The sequence below is a fragment of the Gigantopelta aegis genome, chromosome 10 (assembly GCF_016097555.1).
Source record: "Gigantopelta aegis isolate Gae_Host chromosome 10, Gae_host_genome, whole genome shotgun sequence".
NCBI classification, from domain to species: Eukaryota; Metazoa; Mollusca; class Gastropoda; order Neomphalida; family Peltospiridae; genus Gigantopelta; species Gigantopelta aegis.
Genome location: NC_054708.1, coordinates 6,003,389 through 6,023,833, shown reverse-complemented (window position 1 = coordinate 6,023,833; position 20,445 = coordinate 6,003,389). Strand labels below are relative to the sequence as shown.

The 20,445-nt window shown below is 39.0% G+C and overlaps 1 protein-coding gene across 2 annotated transcripts in view; it reads left to right on the top strand.

Annotated features, from left to right (window-relative positions):
* The window catches only part of LOC121383027 (sodium/glucose cotransporter 4-like), a 24,497-nt gene extending 4,265 nt beyond the window's left edge, over window positions 1–20,232 (top strand). Inside the window, exons 2-15 of one of the 2 annotated variants that reach the window (XM_041512768.1) lie at window positions 253–324; window positions 1,879–1,983; window positions 2,864–2,923; window positions 4,294–4,398; window positions 4,821–4,926; window positions 5,848–5,928; window positions 6,577–6,785; window positions 10,273–10,408; window positions 11,729–11,836; window positions 12,660–12,810; window positions 13,885–14,053; window positions 14,793–15,005; window positions 19,356–19,455; window positions 19,951–20,232. In XM_041512768.1, coding sequence (XP_041368702.1) covers window positions 253–324; window positions 1,879–1,983; window positions 2,864–2,923; window positions 4,294–4,398; window positions 4,821–4,926; window positions 5,848–5,928; window positions 6,577–6,785; window positions 10,273–10,408; window positions 11,729–11,836; window positions 12,660–12,810; window positions 13,885–14,053; window positions 14,793–15,005; window positions 19,356–19,455; window positions 19,951–20,153 — 1,818 coding nt within the window. In that variant the 3' untranslated portion in view covers window positions 20,154–20,232. The remainder of the gene's footprint in view (window positions 1–252; window positions 325–1,878; window positions 1,984–2,863; window positions 2,924–4,293; window positions 4,399–4,820; window positions 4,927–5,847; window positions 5,929–6,576; window positions 6,786–10,272; window positions 10,409–11,728; window positions 11,837–12,659; window positions 12,811–13,884; window positions 14,054–14,792; window positions 15,006–19,355; window positions 19,456–19,950) is intronic. The other variant, XM_041512769.1, reaches the window with a different exon arrangement.
* The last annotated feature ends 213 nt before the right edge of the window (window positions 20,233–20,445 follow it).

Sequence of the window (20,445 nt, the reverse complement as noted above, 5' to 3'; positions counted from 1 at the left end):
ATTTTTATTACGATCCCTCTCCAAACCTCCCCCAAAGTTCCCTTAGCATTCCACCTCATGTCACTGGGGCCCCCTTAAATAGATTTTCTGGATCCGCCACTGCATATTATATCTTACGAAGCCTGATGATTACATATATTTTTAGTGGTAATACTCTGAATACAATACACGATAAATAAATAAATAGTAATAATAAAAACCCACAAGAAAAGAGGAACTTCATTTTGAACTGTTTACTTATTATTTCATCAGGCGACACTCAGAGCAAGCAAGACCAGCGCGGCGGGATATTTTTTGGCGGGAAAGAGCATGACCTTCTTTCCGGCAAGTATTCACTCTCTGACGTCTTATACAGAACAATAGCTATTATTTGGTGACCTATATCCATTTCAATAAATGAAATTGCTGGGCATGGATATCATTTAAAAAAAAGAAAAAAGAAAAAAGTTAGGTTTGTAACTGGTAAGTTCTTCAAGTTGTTAACCTTGAAGTTACTGAACCTTAATTTCCAATGTATACACATGCACCTTTTGTGCTCTACAATCACCAAGACCATCAGAAACACGTCGAATTTGCCAAAACTCATGCTTTAATTAAACTGTCTAATGAAATGTAAAATCTCATCTAAGGACAAGCATAATACAGGGACCAAACTAGACCCAATTACGAATTAGTTATTAAATTAAACTATTAATTAGTATAATTGCCAACTGTTTCTACTGTAAATACAAGGACCAAGCTAGACCCAATATATATGTACAATTACGAATTAGTTATTAACTTAAACTATTAATTAGTATAATTGCCAACTGTTTCTACTGTAAATACAGGGACCAAGCTAGACCCAATTACGAATTAGTTATTAACTTAAACTATTAATTAGTATAATTGCCAACTGTTTCTACTGTAAATACAGGGACCAAGCTAGACCCAATATATATGTACAATTACGAATTGGTTATTAACTTAAACTATTAATTAGTATAATTGCCAACTGTTTCTACTGTAAATACAGGGACCAAGCTAGACCCAATATATATGTACAATTACGAATTGGTTATTAACTTAAACTATTAATTAGTATAATTGCCAACTGTTTCTACTGTAAATACAGGGACCAAGCTAGACCCAATATATATGTACAATTACGAATTGGTTATTAACTTAAACTATTAATTAGTATAATTGCCAACTGTTTCTACTGTAAATACACGGACCAAGCTAGACCCAATATATATGTACAATTACGAATTAGTTATTAACTTAAACTATTAATTAGTATAATTGCCAACTGTTTCTACTGTAAATACACGGACCAAGCTAGACCCAATATATATGTACAATTACGAATTAGTTATTACCGTAAACTATTAATTAGTATAATTGCCAACTGTTTCTACTGTAAATACAGGGACCAAGCTAGACCCAATATATATGTACAATTACGAATTAGTTATTAACTTAAACTATTAATTAGTATAATTGCCAACTGTTTCTACTGTAAATACAGGGACCAAGCTAGACCCAATATATATGTACAATTACGAATTAGTTATTAACTTAAACTATTAATTAGTATAATTGCCAACTGTTTCTACTGTAAATACAGGGACCAAGCTAACCCCAATATATACGTACAATTACGAATTAGTTATTAACTTAAACTATTAATTTGTATTATTGCCAACTGTTTCTACTGTAAATACAGGGACCAAGCTAAACCCAATATATATGTACAATTATGAATTAGTTATTAACTTAAACTATTAATTTGTATTATTGCCAACTGTTTCTACTGTAAATAAAGTTACCGTTAGTGAAGACCTGCTAGATGTGATAAGAGATAGAGTAAACAGATCTTCGATGTTTTCATTTCAGATCGGCGCCTCCATCTTTGCCAGTAATATCGGCGCTCCTATATTTGTGGGCCTGGCCGGGACAGCAGCGGCTTCTGGGATTGGCGGGATGATATTTGAGTGGCATGTTAGTGATATCACGTGATGTACATGTAACACACACTTAAAAATATGATAATCACTATATGTCATATTCAGTAGTTATTGCACCCTTGCTTCATGTTTAACAACGAACGCTTTATTCGTACTGACGTTTTATTAATGAATGAATGAATGAATGAATGATTTATTTATTCATTTATTAAGTAATCTATTACTTCATTCGTTCTTTTGTTCGTTAATTCGTTCGTTCGTTTGAAGAAAGAGGATTCCATAGCTTGTTAATTCACGATTCTGGGCCTGTAATATAGATACACATTATTACAAAGTGAATCCAAGATGGCCACCAAAACCCAGTTATGTCTGCCATACGCGAGTCATTTTGTTTTACAAATATGATCGACGTCTCCAGTTCATTGCGTTTACCAGGTTTTATTTGGCTGACAAAAGAGTTAGAGAGACAATAATTTTTAAAGATTTTAAAAACTCCAAGATGGCCACCATGCCATTTGACCTATAGAATGTTCCTTACTTGTTGGCACAACTTTATATGCATATCTATCACTATATCCGCTTTGAAACATTGAGACCTCTCAAGCGAACGATTTTCGAGAAATCGTCCATATTAAAAAGGGAGGAATAATCAGAACAATAAAAAGGGGACACCCCCGCGATTCGCTCTTTCCATCTTCAATTACAAATCACATAGTGTGCTAACTATACGGCTACCAAAGTATTATATTATTAAATGCATATATATATGTGTGTGTGTGTGTGTGTGTGTTTACCTAAATCTGGCTATACCTATCTTTACTTCCATTGTTATTTTGGTCGACAAAATGACTACAACGAGTATTGGGCTGTTCACAACGTGTAACGTTTAATTTTAACTGATTTTGTTTTTGCAGGCAATCCCGTTCATATTGATGCTGTCCTGGGTGTTTGTACCCGTCCTCACAGCGTCAGGGGTAGGAAGCGTTATTTTTACTCTTTGTTTGTTTCTTTGTTTCTTTGTCTCTCTTCTTTCTTTCTTTCGCTCGTTCTTCTTTCCTTCTCTGTTCGGCGGGCTAAGCCCTGTAGTAAAGTGGTCGCCTGATGCGCGGTCGGCCTAGGAACGATCCTCGTTGGTGGGCTCACTGGGCTATTTCTTGTTCTAGCCAGACCCATAGGAACCGGGGGGGGGGGGGGGGGGCGTGGCAAGTGCCCCCACTGGTGAGCCTTTTTTTTTTTTTTTTATCACATTAATGTTTACCATTGTAACCAAAATCTGATATAGAGTTTGTACCCGATCCGTCAGTGCCTCCCCCCCCCCCCCCACTCCACTCCCAAAGTCGTTCCTACGGACCCGCGACTGTTATAATAAAGGCCGTGGAATGTGCTATCCTGTCTGTGTGTTGATGCATATAAAAGATCCCTTGCTACTAATGGAAAAATGAAGTGAGTTTTCTCTCTACGTTACAATTACAAATGTTTGACATCTAATAGCAGATAATTAATAACTCAATGTGCTCTAGTGGTGTCTTTAAACAAAAGAAAAATATTTCCTTCTCCTTTTTCACCTCCTGTATTTGTTTTCTTGTTTCCAGTATTGTGATAACATATTAAATGTACCTCGTGTTGTTTCTAGGTGTATACGATGCCCGAATACCTGAAGAAGCGTTATGGCGGGAAGTGGTTACGGACCTACATATTAACTGTATATCGTGTTGTTTCTAGGTGTATACGATGCCCGAATACCCGAAAAAGCGTTATGGCGAGATGAGATTACGGACCTACATATTAACTGTATATTGTGTTGTTTCTAGGTGTATACGATGCCCGAATACCCGAAAAAGCGTTATGGCGGGATGAGGTTACGGACCTACATATTAACTGTATATCGTGTTGTTTCTAGGTGTATACGATGCCCGAATACCCGAAAAAGCGTTATGGCGGGATGAGGTTACGTACCTACATATTAACTGTATATCGTGTTGTTTCCAGGTGTATACGATGCCCGAATACCCGAAAAAGCGTTATGGCGGGATGAGGTTACGGACCTACATATTAACTGTATATCGTGTTGTTTCCAGGTGTATACGATGCCCGAATACCCGAAAAAGCGTTATGGCGGGATGAGGTTACGGACCTATATATTAACTGTATATCGTGTTGTTTCCAGGTGTATACGATGCCCGAATACCTGAAGAAGCGTTATGGCGGGAAGAGGTTACGGACCTACATATTAACTGTACCTCATGTTGTTTCCAGGTGTATACGATGCCCGAATACCAGAAGAAGCGTTATGACGGGAAAAGGTTACGGACCTACATATTAACTGTATCTTGTTTTTTCCCAGGTGTATACGATGCCCGAATACCTGAAGAAGCGATATGGCGGGAAGAGGTTACGAACCTACATATCTGTCCTGTCCATTATTCTCTACATCATCACCAAAATATCGGTCAGTAATATTGAATATATATCATAATTATTACAGGTCTTATATTTTTGGATTTCTGTTTATATCAATATTCTGCAAACAAAATTTCTTTTTCTTTTCATTCTGGAATATATAAAATGTATGCATGCAACACCACCTCAGCCAACAACATGCTTTCGGACGTCAAACACAGGTAAGAAAGTGTAATTAAAATAACAGATAATTCAACGGCTAAGACACATCAATATAAAAATGCTATACTTAAGACTGTGAAAAATAGACTTACAAATAGCATAGTTAAGTGGTTCTGACAAATTATTATTAAATCATTAATTTTGTCATTCAGCTTAAAAACACTTTGCCCTCATGTTAAGTTTTAAATGTGTCTGAAAGTGCGGACAGGCCAGACACCTCTTGAAATAGGTGGTGCTCTCGTGTTTCAGGTGGAGATGTACGCGGGCGCGGTTTTCGTGCAGCTGCTGCTCGGGTGGAGTATGTACGCCTCGGGCATCCTCGTGCTCGTCTTCTCCGCCGTCTTCACCATGACAGGCACGTGCCGTTTTAGCCCGAGTACTCTGACTGTAAGAGAGCTAGACGGACATTTGGACATAACTAGAGCGTATTTATGTCCAAATGTCCGTCTAGCTCTCTTACAGTCAGAGTACTCGGGCTAGTGCCGTTTATCTTACACACAATACATGTCATTTAGAATTACACATCAAATTACATGTACACATGAAATCATATTTAAAAAAGAAAGAAAGAAAAATCTAAGGATTGTAAAAACCCGATATGACGCTTGTATTGTTAAATGTAATTATGTATTAATGAGCGTGTGAATGGGGGGGGGGGGGGGGGAGGGGGGGAGGGAGGGGTCGGAACCTCTCCCTGCTCAAGCAAATCTTCTTCTTTATTTCAATATATTTTCCGGGAGAGCATAACTCGACCCCCCTATATCGCCTCAGTCTGAACTCCCCCATCCCTTACTGAAATTCCTGCACAGTAAAAGTAATGAAAAGCAGGATCCATCGTACATGATTACTGGGTTGCTTTTTTTTCGGATTACATATTTGGGCATTTTTTTTTTAATTCGGGCAAAAGTCAATCTGCCCCCCCCCCCCCCCTCCCCACCAACAAAAATGGGAGCCCGTACGCCTATGCGATAAAAGAATTGCCTTGAATGTCTATAAGTTTAATACGTTTCACATTAAAATGTTTGAAGTATTTATTTAAATCTATAATCTTCGTAATTTTCACTTTAATATGATTGTATATTTGCTTCAGTGTCTACTTTTTGCACTATAGAATGGATAAAACATTTGCCTAAATGTCTCCCAGTTTTCATCAGCTGTGTAGGCTGACGGAAGTAAACGAAGTAACAATCTTTAAAGCAATGACTACCAACGATAATAAGCTATATAATAAGACAATGTATAAGAAATAAGAACTGACTTTCCGTGTTTTCACCAGGTGGCCTCACTGCTGTCATCTTCACGGACACACTCCAGACGATCGTTCTCATTGGCGGGGCGTTCGTCTTGCTGTTTAAAGGTAGGCACTATTTCTTTCCTACCCACTGTAGGCTGGCATTCCGGTGGTAGGAAATGTTTGGGTTTTTTTCATAACAATCCTAGGCCAGCTTTTCGGTAGTAGGAACTGTTTCTTGCATAACCACACCAGGCTGGCCACCCGATGGTAGAAACTATTTGTTTCATACCTAGTCTAGGCTGGCCATCGGGTGGTAAGAACTATTGCTAAGATTTGGTGATGTCTGATCTGTATAGCGCACATTATGTAACATAGATTTTAGACGGAAAATAATTAGGTTTTTTTTTTAAATAATTAAAAAGGCATAATCGATTGACTGGCGTGAGCGTTTCCTCAACCACTGGATTCCGGAAAATACACATATATAGTGCTAAAAACGTGGTGTGACAAAACGTGCATACAATTGCCTCAGATATACAAAAAATGTAACACGATTTTAACAGAAATTAGCATAATTTCAATTTTAAAAAGTTCAGGTAATTGATGTTTTAATTTGAAGCGTGTTTAAAAGAAGAATAAGTACATGTAACTGTAGCTATTAGCCGTTAGCCATCGCACAAACGACCACCATCACCATCACCACTGGGCAATATGCTAAATGTAGACCTATTAAGAGTGGACATACTATTCATTAATGTTCATCTATTGCAGGAATATCCGAGGTAGGCGGATATGACCAGATCCGGCCCAAGTACATGCACGCCTTGTCGAACACCACTAAACATGGAAACACGACGTGCGGCTACCCGCGGGAAGACTCGTTCAGCCTGCTGCGCGACCCCTTCACCTCGGACTACCCCTGGCCAGGCACACTCATCTTCAACATCCCCAGCGACATCTGGTTCTGGTGCTCCGACCAGGTGAGGAGGTCGTCACAGTTCACGGACTATAGTCCGTCCCATTCTTCTACAAATGTCTGTTTCGTTTAATTTCAATTCGGTTTGACGTACGAAGAAAAGTAAAAGTGTTTTGAAAATAACAAACAAATACTATTTGTGCGTGCAAGTTACAAAACACTCGGCTCAGAAATAAATCACTTGTAGTAAATTTCAAAAAAGGCGTTCCCAGTGGGATGGACAAAATCACTTGCAGCAAATTACAAAAAAGGCGTTCCTTGTGAGACGGACTATAGTTCCATTACAAACAACTGCAACATGATGACAATAGTAAAGACAAAGAATTGGCGAAACATTTTGGTTTTGGCTGCCCGCTCTATTTGCGACTAATTCATTTCATATTTGGGCCTGACGCAAACAATTAACAAAACAATTCTAATTGTAACTTTTCTTATTATGATGCAGTTTGTTTCTTTCTATCTTTTTTCTTCTTCTTTCTCTTTTAATTCAAATTGTAAATTCCATAGTCTTATTATTCCCACCGACCCCTCTGTCTTGAACATATCTACCGAGGAATCTCGGATGATGGTCCCAAGACAGGCGTGCTTGAACCTTTAGTGGATGTAAGCACGAATCAAATGGTTTATGCTTGATTGATTGATGAAACTATAACTCTCAGTGACATCTTTCCAATGTACAAGTTCGATTCATCATGCGGGTACAATTTAAAAATGTATGTTTGTTGCGTGTTAATGTTGCACCTAACAGTAAATAAATCTGTTAGATCTAGTCGATATAAATTAAGGATCACTTTGTTGATGCGACTCATTGCAACTAGCTGGCGCCTGTATGTGACAAAGAAGGAAGGAAGGAAGGAAATGTTTCATTTAACGACGCACTTAACACATTTTATTGTACGGTTATATGGCGTCGGACATATGGTTAAGGACCATACATATATTGAGAGAGGCTACTCTTTTCGATTAGCAGCAAGGGATCTTTTATATGCACCATCTCACAGACTTGATAGCACACACCACGGCCTTGGTTACACCAATTGTGGAGCACTGGCTGGAACGAGAAATAAACCAATGGGGCCACCGACGGGGATCGAATATGTGACAAAGACGTCCAGCGCATGAATTCATACTTCTTACATTAGTGCCACCAAACGCAATAAAATAATTCTATTTGTCTACATATAATATTGGAAAAATCAACTTTAATGTTGGAAAAATCAACTTTAATCTTGGTAAAATAAACTTTAATCTTGGAAAGATCAACTTTAATCTTCGTAAAATCAACTTTAATCTTGGAAAAAATCAACATATAATCTTGAAAAAATCAACTTTAAATTTGGAAAAATCGACAACCTTTAATATATTGATTAACAAACCAAATTTTAGATAGAAATATCAAACAGTGTTTAAATAATACACGTTACATTAATATAATAATTAACAAACTAAGTTTATATTAAATAGTACACCATTAGAATACATTAATTAACAAATTAAGTTTAGATAAAAAAAATAGCACACTATTGTAACAGGGCCACGTACCTTTAATATATTAATTAACAAAATAAGTTTAGATAGAAATATCACACAATTGTAATAGGACCACATACCTTTAATATATTAATTAACAATCTAAGTTTAGATTACAATATCACAATATTGTAACAGGGATATGTACCTGTAATATATTAATACTGTTAATTAATACATTAAAGGTACGTGGTCCTATGACAATACTATGTATTATTTGTATCTAAACTGTGTTAATTAATATATTAAAGGTACTTTGTCCTATTACAATACATATATTAAAGGCATGTGGTCCTATTACAATACTATGTGTTATTTTTATTTAAACTTTGTTAATTAATATATTAAAGGTACGGGGTCCTACTACAATACTGTGTGGTATTTCTATCTAAACACAGTATTGAAGTAGGACACGTACCTTTAATGTATTAATTAACAATATTAATATATTAACGGTACATACCCCTGTTACAATATTGTGATATTTCTATCTAAACTTAGATTGTTAATTAATATATTAAAGGTACATGGCCCTATTACAATAGTGTGATATTTCTATCTAAACTTAATTTGTTAATTAATGTATTCTAATGGTGTACTATTTAATATAAACTTAGTTTGTTGATTATTATATTAATGTGTAGTACGGAAGCGTACTAGTGCCACCAAACGCAATAAAATAATTGTATTTTCCAACATTTAAACTTGGAAAAATCAACTTTAATCTTGGAAAAATCAACTTTAATCAACTTTACCAAGATTAAAGTTGATTTTTCCAAGATTATATGTAGGCAAATATAATTATTTTATTGCGTTTGGTGGCACTAATACGCTTCCGTAGGATTTAGATCTTGGAGAATCCGAAATCAGCCGAGATGTTCCGATTGGTTGCATAGACTCTCGTTATTTCCATATTCTCACAAACCCTTACTACACGCCGTACTGCATGAACGCATCTAACACTCTAATATCCACGTATTATTTAAAACGTAGTACAGTGTAACGTGTTTTCTTTTTAACTAAAAACGTTGTTTAAATAGACCCGGCCTCGGTGGCGCAGGCTGGTAGGTATAGGGTTCGCAGCCCGGTACCGGCTCCAACCCAGAGCGAGTTTTTAATGGCTCAATTGGCCACTACACCCTCTTCTCTCTCACTAACCACTAACCAACTAACAACTAACCCACTGTCCTGGACAGACAGCCCAGATAGCTGACGTGTGTGTGCCCAGGACAGCATGATTGAACCTTAATTGGATATAAGCACGAAAATAAGTTGAAATGAAATGTTAAGTAGAACTGTTTAACTATAGTCTGTGTGCGTGAAAATAGACTATAATGACTACACTGAATACTTGGATCCGTGAGCCAACCCGGTCTGAATGAGTCCATGACGTGCAGACTCCAGATAACTCATGAACACTTACCTGTTATAAACTAAACATGGATTTAAACAATCGCTATTTTCTACATTCAAATGATGGATATTGTCCATTGCCGTATACAATGACTTCACTTGGCCGAGTGGGTGGTTTGGAAAGCAATTTGCCTTAAATGTTTTAAGGTGTCCTTTTCCCCGCATAGGCACTCCGAGTAGCATAAAATAACATTAACGTCAGAGAAACTACATAATACAATTAACCAACCAGAAGCAGACTCCACAACCTAGAACACAGTGTATCAGAAGGACGTGCCCTAAAATAACTCATGGTTTGCCCATTAGCCTGTCATACGATTTAAATGTCAACACTGATAAACTCAAAACTTCCAATCCATACGCCTATAATGCTATTTACGTATTTACATTATAAGGTTCCAATATCTGAATAACTGGATTAGGATGTGACCTAACGTAGCTCATGTTTTTTTGCTCACTGCAATGCCTATCAAACTATTTGAGTCTCAACACTCGCAAAGGTGCCAATAACTGAATGGATTAGAATGACAGTTTTATTCATCTTCCAGATCATGGTGCAGCGATCGCTTTCAGCCAAGAGTTTGACTCACGCCAAGGGCGGATCCATTGTCGCAGGGTACCTCAAGATTCTCCCCTACTGGCTCTTTGTTATTCCTGGCATGATAGCAAGAATTATGTTTCCGGGTATATTCATTGATAACATGTAGAATATGTTTTGTACGTAACAATATCTTATAAACTACGTGCTTAGAAAGTAAACTTTTGTCTTTGTATTTTTATTCAGTATTAATTGAACACTATATTGGAAAGTCGTATACATGTATGTGATTGGATCACATAGTGGAAAACATAAAATGACAGAATATAAGAAGTATTTTAAATTCAACTGATTTTGTTCTGTTTATAATATATTAATAATTTAAGATGATTGGATTTTATATTATAAACTAATGACAGCATAATGCGCATTTCACATTGAATTACAGACTAGCGCTGAATGATTCTTTTTATTGATAAAAGCTTTTGTTATGCAAGCAGATAAATGTACATTCACTGTGAGTGATTTAGAAATTAATTACTACACTTGATAATGTGACAAGCCGAGATACACTGTGTGTTCCGGTATTAAGAATAGATCGATAACTGGTGGAAGACGACTAGACCGTAACACGTGAAACCGAACGACTCCTGTCAGTTAAACAAGTAACCGTGATTATCAAGTAAACATATTAAGCTAATCAATGGGATTGATTTGTACAGATATGTATCACAAAATTGCTATGCTTTGTACCATCTATTTCTGGGTTATCACAAATATATTATGCACATAGTGCCTCGAATCCTTACCCTATATTGTGTTTCGGTAATTATACTGTACGTTTCTGTTAGGCCTCGTATTGTAACACTAGCTAGAATAAGATACACTGGCGCGTGTGCCGGAATTCGTACTGTGGAGAGCGAAGTTTACGGAGGTCGAATCATGCCAATTTTTTTTTTGCTTGGAACAGGGATGGGGGTTTTGAACCCCGAAAAGTCCCACCAAGCCTGACACTGTGCGGTAGATATTAATAATAATGAACGACCGCCTGGAATCCAGCGCTGCATAGGTCATGGTATGTGTTGTTCTGGTTTTGGAATACCATAATATGTGGCGGGAGGATGTTTCCTCCAATTACTCTCATTGTGGACACACTACAATCCACAGCCCAGTAGGCTAGCCCGAGTACCCTGGCTGTAAGAGAGCTAGACGGACATTTGGACAGTTATACGCTCTCATTATCTGTCCAAATGTCCGTCTAGCCCTCTACAGTCAGAGTACTCGGGCTACCAGTAGGCTACAGTACCTCAAACCTGATTTGGAGTATAACCACGAACATTAATTAACTTTACCTCGTTTTTTAAAGCTAAATTACATAACTTTTGTCCCGAATAATAGTATATGGGTGTTTTGTTGCTACTAACCAATGGAATATCTTGATGCATAATGCTTTCACAATCCTGCAGATGAAGTTGCGTGCTCAGACCCGGAAGTGTGTAAGTGTATCTGCGAGAATCCAGCCGGCTGCTCCAACATCGCTTACCCGTTACTGGTTCTGAGAATACTGTCACCAGGTAACGTCATCATGCTTTGATACTTTACGTCGGCAACAATGACAATTAAGACAATGGCCACGGCAAAATATAAGCTGTGGAAAACTATTATATTGTGAATATTACAAATATAAGTATGTAATTAAATAGTGACAGAACACTGAAAGTTCCACGGTAAAATAAATGCCGAAGAAAATTGAAATCACCTCGGCAATATCCACAGCGCTGCCGATTACAGTGATTAATATTAAGAATTGCGTGTGGTCTTTGTGGAACAAGACATGAATACAGAGCACAGGTCAAACATACGAAACAATGCAGAGCAGCCTAAAGAGAAACACAAAATTGTTCACTGAATGATAAAACGTGTTCATCGTAAGACCATTTCCATTTCGTCGTGACACGCATAACCATAAAGAAAGCCTCAAGTTTATTATAGTAATTTAAAGTCCGCTTGATTTCAAAACAATACCTAACATGATATTCATGTACAGTTGTTTGTGCGTTATATAAAAATGTACACCATACAATGAAAAATACGCTGAAAATTACATAAATGTACTTTCTATAAGTGAGATTCTAGAAATTGTAACTTCTGCGGTTGCGAATCTAGGAATTGCAAATACTTCAGGCGGGAATCTAGAAATTGTAAATGTCGTAGGTGCGAATTTTAGAATTGTAAATACTGCAGGCCTGAATCTTGGAACTGTACACCGGGAAAAGGATGTAACATTAATGTTGTATAAATGGGTAGTATTGATAAACAAAACTTCTTCACCAAAATGCGCGCCTGTTCTATGCACCTTATCCACTACGCCTAAGTGAACTTCTGCTGTTGTTACAGGACTGCGCGGCCTGATGCTGGCGGCGCTGTTCGCCGCGGTGATGAGCACGCTGACGTCGGTCTTCAACAGCGCCAGCAGCATCTTCACCATGGACCTGTGGCGCAAGTTCCGCTCGCACGCGCCGGACTGGGAGCTCCTCATTGTCGGCAGGTAGTCTCCGTTTATCACTTCCATCCAGCTCCACCTGTAATTTTAAACCTTTTAGATCCATCTGTTCTTCCCATCCATACATCACTGCCCACCTATGATTCCAGTACCCACCAGCCTTAAGTCCGATGGGTTAGCCACTGCACCACCGAGGCTGGTTGATTTTCACCCAGTTCCACCATTCCTTGTAAATATTTTAGATCCATATTTTCTTCCCATTCGCACATAACTGCCCACATACGATCGGTCAAATCCAGGCAGCTCCACGCCCCATATGTCGTATCTGCAACACTGTCAGGAAAATTAACACCCAGACCTTTGTTCGCGCAAACTTAATTTAGACGCTTCATTTATTTTAATTTATACTTATTTTCGTGCTTATATTCATTTAAGGTTCCAGCTCGCTGTCCTGGGCACACACTTCAGCTATTTGGGCTGTCTGTCCAAGACAGTGGCTTAGTGGTTAGTTGCTGGTGGTTAATGAGAGAAATGTCGGTGTAGTGGTTTTACACCTACACACTGAGTTATTAAATTCGTTCTGGGCGGGATCTGGTACCTAGATGCGAACCAAGTACCTACCAGCCTTGTCATTTGGCTTAACCGAGACTGGTTAAATTGAACCCAGTTCCACCATTCATTTTGAAAACCCTTTAAATCCATCTTTCCTTTCGGTTCGTACATAATTTCTTACTTACAGTCTGTCAAATCCCGGCAGCTCCACGCCCCATACCTTGTCTCTGTAGCACTGTCAACACCCTGACCTTTGTCCGCTTTTGTTTACTTTATTCCTCTAGAAGTCACATTTGCTTTATTCAGGTTGATCATTATTCCTGCATGGTACCATGTGGAACAAAACCCTAATTGACGTCTATAATAATTTACCTATGTCTTTGAAATTTATATTAGTATTATTTGCCAGATGGCGATGTCCAAGTATTTAATGGACACAGTTTATTCAATACTTTATTGGAATAATAATTGTGTTATATGATTAAAATACAGCATCATTTGTGATATGCCAGTGTGACAAATACTATGGCCATGTTATAAATATGCCAGTGTGTGATTCCCGTACAGGGTGGTGGTGGTGGTTCTGGTGGGGCTTGCCGTTGTGTGGATTCCTATCATGCAGGCCGCCCAGGGCGATCAGCTGTGGCAGTACTGGCAGATGCTGATGTCGGCGGTGGGGCCGCCCTGGGCCATGGTCTTCCTCATGGGATTCTTCTGGAAGAGGACCACAGAACCCGTACGTTTGTTCTAGAAATAAGAAATAATCCTCTACATTCTTGACCGTTCATAAAACAAATACCAGCACTCTGTACATAATCATGTAAGTCATGGACGTTTTGGGGTGTTCGTAAACCAAGCACAAGCACTCTGTAAATAATCCTCTACATTCTTTAGAGTTCCTAAATCAAATACAAGAACATAATCATGCAAGTGGTGGGCGTTCATAAAAAAACAAGCACAAGCGCTCTGTAAATAATCATGTACATTCTTGAGCGTTCGTAACATAAATACAAGCACTCTGTAAATAATCACGTGCGTTTTGGGGCGTTCATAAAACAAGTACATGCACTCTGTAAATAATCACGTGTGTTTTGGGGCGTTCATAAAATAGTACATGCACTCTAAATAATCACGTGCGTTTTGGGGCGTCCATGAAACAAGTACAGCACTCTGTAAATAATCACGTGCGTTTTGGTGCGTTCATTAAAGCAAGCACAAACACCCTTTAAAACATCCTGTGCGTTGCTGGGCGTTCATAAAGGTGGTTTTGTTAATGATTTATTTTGTTTTGCAAACTTTCTATAATAGATCACATTACTTATTTTTAATAGAACAACTTAAGTTTGTCATATTCATAAATCGAGCATACTTTTTGGTTTTAATATGTTAATTATTATTCCTCTTTTATATTATTTAATTTTTATAAAATCCAGTTTCTGAAAAGAAATAATATAATTCGTAGATATTTTTTCCAGGCAGCCTTTTTTGGACTTATAGCCGGACAGCTGTTGGGATTTTCAAGACTGATATTGGCGTTCATTTACCCAACGCCACCCTGTGGAGATGTTGATGATCGACCTTACTTTCTCAAAATACACTTCCTGTATATCGCTGCCATGGAGACAGCTGTTTCCGGGGCCTCCATGATATGTATCAGCTTATTTACTAAACCACGAACAAAATCCAAGGTACACAATAGCTTACAGTTTTTTCCTCAAACAGGCCGACGTCATATTATAATTTGTAATAAAACTTTTCGAGTCCTAAGTGTATGCATATAGTTCATTTCTATCATTTTGCAGAGACACATGTTTATTAATTTCTCAGAGGTTGTGTATAAAATGTATTGCTTTGTTTGTCGTAATACTGAATTTTTATAAAATACCAAATTAGATTGTAAATAAATTTGGACTAAAATCCTTGTCTAATACCAACAGCGATTTTGTGAAATGACATGCCTATAATATGATTGGCCAGGGAACATACACTATATGACAGACAGCATGTGTGCTAAAGTCTATACTTTTATGAAATGACATGCCTATAATATGATTGGCCAGGGAACATACACTATATGACAGACAGCATGTGTGCTAAAGTCTATACTTTTATGAAATGACATGCCTATAATATGATTGGCCAGGGAACATACACTATATGACAGACAGCATGTGTGCTATAGTCTATACTTTTGTGAAATGACATGCCTATAATATGATTGGCCAGGGAACATACACTATATGACAGACAGCATGTGTGCTAAAGTCTATACTTTTATGAAATGACATGCCTATAATATGATTGGCCAGGGAACATACACTATATGACAGACAGCATGTGTGCTAAAGTCTATACTTTTATGAAATGACATGCCTATAATATGATTGGCCAGGGAACATACACTATATGACAGACAGCATGTGTGCTATAGTCTATACTTTTATGAAATGACATGCCTATAATATGATTGGCCAGGGAACATACACTATATGACAGACAGCATGTGTGCTAAAGTCTATACTTTTATGAAATGACATGCCTATAATATGATTGACCAGGGAACATACACTATATGACAGACAGCATGTGTGCTAAAGTCTATACTTTTATCAACCTAGCAGAGACAAAAGAAAAGAATAAGAAAAAGAAAGAAAGAAAGAAAGAAAGAAAGAAGGCTTATGTAGAAATGTTTAATCTAATATGGATATTATCAGGCACTTGTTAATCACTAGGTTCAGGATATTCATTATTTGCAGTAGTAGTAGTAGTAGTAGTAGTAGTAGTAGTAGTAGTAGTATATATATATATATATATATATATATATATATATATACAGTCAGACCTCGTTACAACGACCGTCGTTACTATGATATTTACACCATTCGACCACAAATTGTCGGGAACAAACGTACGTCAGTGTTATTCTGTTCATTACACCGGAATTCACACCTTCCGACACCGACAGAGCACGTTGGCAGTACACACACAGCCGCTTAGAATCGTTGATCTCGTAGTGAGCCGACTGTGTCACATGCTGTCCGAGCTACCGATGTCTGTGAAATCTGTAGACATGTATTGCTTTTGCAAACAAGTCTTTAGTTAACCAATTAAAGGATTAACTTAGAACAATAAAATCTTCTCTTTTCATGATATTTTGTAAACGAAACAGGTACCAATTGTAGGTGTGTTGATTGGACGGACCATGAATGCGCCTTGTTTAATATATTTAATGATGTTTTTTTTAAACATATTTAATATATGTACGTGTATTTGTTGTTTTTGATAATAATTGCAATGCATAAATTATTCCGTCATCAGTTAATATTAATTAGTAGTTTTTGTTACGTTATTGTGGCAGTGGAGATAACTCATGACAATTCGATACACCGGCTATTTCGATATAACGACAAAATGACCCAGGGACGAACATGGTCGTTGTAACGAGGTCTGATTGTATATATATACACATATATACAGTAGGTGACCTCTGTTCCGAGCAGACCTCTGCCCAGAGAAGCCATCAGAGTTCCCAGGGCAGACGTTCTTGTACCTTTGGTGGATGTAAGGACATGGCACAATGATGTCACAGGTTGACTGGTCCAGCTGCTGACCTACCTAGCCTGAGAGAACTAAGGGGACAGTAAGAGGAGGAACGGGACACGTAGGGTTGTGTCCAGCTAGACACTAGGCACTCTTGAACTAACAATGCAACGTTTTTATATTTTGGGAGCCAACTTCCACCTCTGCACTCTTTGTCAGTTACATACCCAGCGACTTACACCCTTGTCAGTTACAAACCCAGCGACTTACACCCCTTGTCAGTTACAAACCCAGCGACTTGCACCTCTGCACCTCTTGTCAGTTACAAACCTAACGATGTGCACCTCTTGTCAGTTACAAACCTAACGACTTGCACCTCTGGAGTCTGCACCTCTTGTCAGTTATAGACCCAGCGACTTACACCCCTTGTCAGTTACAAACCTAGCGACTTACACCCCTTGTCAGTTACAAACCCAGCGACTTGCACCTCTGCACCTCTTGTCAGTTACAAACCTAACGACTTGCACCTCTGCACTTCTTATCAGTTACAAACCTAACGACTTGCACCTCTGCACCTCTTGTCAGTTATAGACCCAGCGACTTACACCCTTGTCAGTTACAAACCTAACGATTTGGACCCCTTGTCTGTTACAAACCCAGCGACTTGCACCTCTGCACCTCTTGTCAGTTACAAACCTAACGACTTGCACCTATCCACCCCTTGGTAGTTACAGACGCAGCGACTTGCACCTCTGCACCTCTTGTCAGTTATAGACCCAGCGGTTTACACCTCTGTACCCTTTGGTAGTTACAAACCCAGCGACTTGCACCTCTGCACCTCTTGTCAGTTACAAACCTAACGACTTGCACCTATCCACCCCTTGGTAGTTACAGACGCAGCGACTTGTACCTCTGCACCTCTTGTCAGTTATAGACCCAGCAGTTACACCTCTGTACCCCTTGGTAGTTACAAACCCAGCGACTTGCACCTCTGCACCTCTTGTTAGTTACAGACCCAGCGATTTGCACCCCTTGTTAGTTACAGACCTAGCGACTTGCACCTCTGCACCCCTTGTTAGTTACAAACCCAGCGACTTGCACCCATTGTTAGTTACAGACCCAGCCACTTACGCCCTTGTTAGTTACAGACACAGCTACTTACAGCCTTGTTAGTTACAGAGCCAGCGACTTGCACCCCCTTGTTAGTTACAGACCCAGCTAGTTACACCCCTTGTTAGATACAGACACAGCAACTTATACCCCTTGTTAGTTGCAGACCCAGCGACTTACAGCCCTTGTTAGTTACAGTCCCAGCGTCTTACAGCCCTTGTTAGTTACAGACCCAGCGACGTACACCCCCTTGTTAGTTGGAGACCCAGCGACTTACAGCCCTTGTTAGTTACATACCCAGCGACTTACAACCCTTGTTAGTTACAGACCCAGCGATATGCACCCCTTGGTAGTTGCAGACCCAGCGACTTACCGCCCTTGTTAGTTACATACCCAGCGACTTACAACCCTTGTTAGTTACAGATCCAGCAACTTACAGCCCTTGTTAGTTACAGACCCAGCGATATGCACCCCTTGTTAGTTGCAGACCCAGCGACTTACAACCCTTGTTAGTTACATACCCAGCGACTTACATCCCTTGTTAGTTACATACCCAGCGACTTACAGCCCTTGTTAGTTACAGACCCAGCGATATGCACCCCTTGTTAGTTGCAGACCCAGCGACTTACAGCCCTTGTTAGTTACAAAGCCAGCGACGTGCACCCCCTAGCTAGTTGCAGACTCGGCGACTTACAGCCCTTGTTAGTTACAGACCCAGCGACGTGCACCCCCTTGTTAGTTACAGACCCAGCGACTTACAGCCCTTGTTAGTTACAGAGCCAGCGACGTGCACCCCCTTGTTAGTTACAGCCCCAGCTACTTGCACCCCTTGTTAGTTGCAGACCCAACGACTTACACCCCTTGTTAGTTAGACACAGCAACGTGCACCCCTTGTTAGTTACAGACCCAACGACTTACACCCCTTGTTAGTTACAGACACAGCAACTTGCACCCCTTGTTAGTTACGGACTCAGCAACTTGCACCCATTGTTAGTTACAGACCCAGCGATTTGCACCTTTGCACCACTTGTTAGTTACAGACACAGCGACTTGCATCCCTTGTTAGTTAGAAACAGCGACTTACACTCCTTCTTAAATACAAACCCAGCGACTTGCACCCCTTGTTAGTTACAAACCCAGCGATTTGCACCTCTGCACCCCTTGTTATTTACAGACCCAGCGATTTGCACCTCTGCACCCCTTGTTAGTTACAAACCCAGCGATTTGCACCTCTACACCCCTTGTTAGTTACAAACCCAGCTATTTGCACCTCTGCACCCCATGTTAGTTACAGACCCAGCGACGTACACCCCTTTGGTAGCTACAAACCCAGTGACGTACACCCCTTGGTAGCTACAAACCCAGCGACCTGCTTGTTGTTATTTCAGCTACACCGAGTGACGTGGTGGACAAGGCACGACGAGAAGCAACCCGAGTTATCTGACGACGAGGACAAGGATGACGTCACACATGACACACCTGACCAAGGTCAACTACTTTAGTCTGCTGGGAGAAAATGACTATCATTATACCTTACGACGTCACGGTTGGCCCAGACATTTTGAATATTAAACGTTTTGCACAGAAAGTACTAGTTTTTAAACCTCGTGTTGTGGGTGGAGGTGATAAAATTGCCACTTCATTGGAATCAAATTAAATCCAAAGTGTTCAAATATACCAAACCAATGTTATCTACTTTTAAAGTAGTTTGTTTTGGGGGTTTCCATACTATCTTGAGGCTGGCGTCTTTTTGCTTGCTTTGCATAGCTAGCTCATTACAAAGACATTTGTAATCAAACCACATATTTCATTCTTTAGAAAAATAACGGCATTTTATCAAATCTGGCCAAAATAATATTTACTTGATACTAAAAGATAGAAGTGTCTTTTTACTGTTGTTTTTTTGTAATTGAGGTTTAATGGTATTGTGTCAGGCATCAATGGCGATTAATATACTGAAATATTTCTATTTGTGTTTTTCAGAGCCATCCAAGTTGAAGCACCGATTCGAAGTGTGCTGCGGAATTAAAGAACAGAAGATGTCGACTCTTTCCAAGGAAGAACGTCTAGCACTACAAGTGAAAATGACGTCAATAAAAGAAAATCCAAAATGGCGACTTATCCTCAATATGAATGCCATAATACTGATGGGAATAACCGCCTTTATCATCGGCTTTTATCATTAGAACTATATGTATATAGGCCCTACATAACAGACCATCATAGACAGATTTAGATTTAGGAAAATAAATTCATTGTTTTGCATGTTTATTTGGGTTTTTTCCTGTGATACCTTGTGACAAATAAAGAAGGGGAAACAACCAACAGCTCGATGGTACCAGTTTGACAGTCTTCTACTCACGACGGGCATACCAAAGGCCGTGGTATGTGCTATCCTGTCTGTGGGATGGTGCATACAAAAGATCCCGTGAATCGTTGATATCAATGGACAAATGAAATGCCTAAAAAGTCCAACAA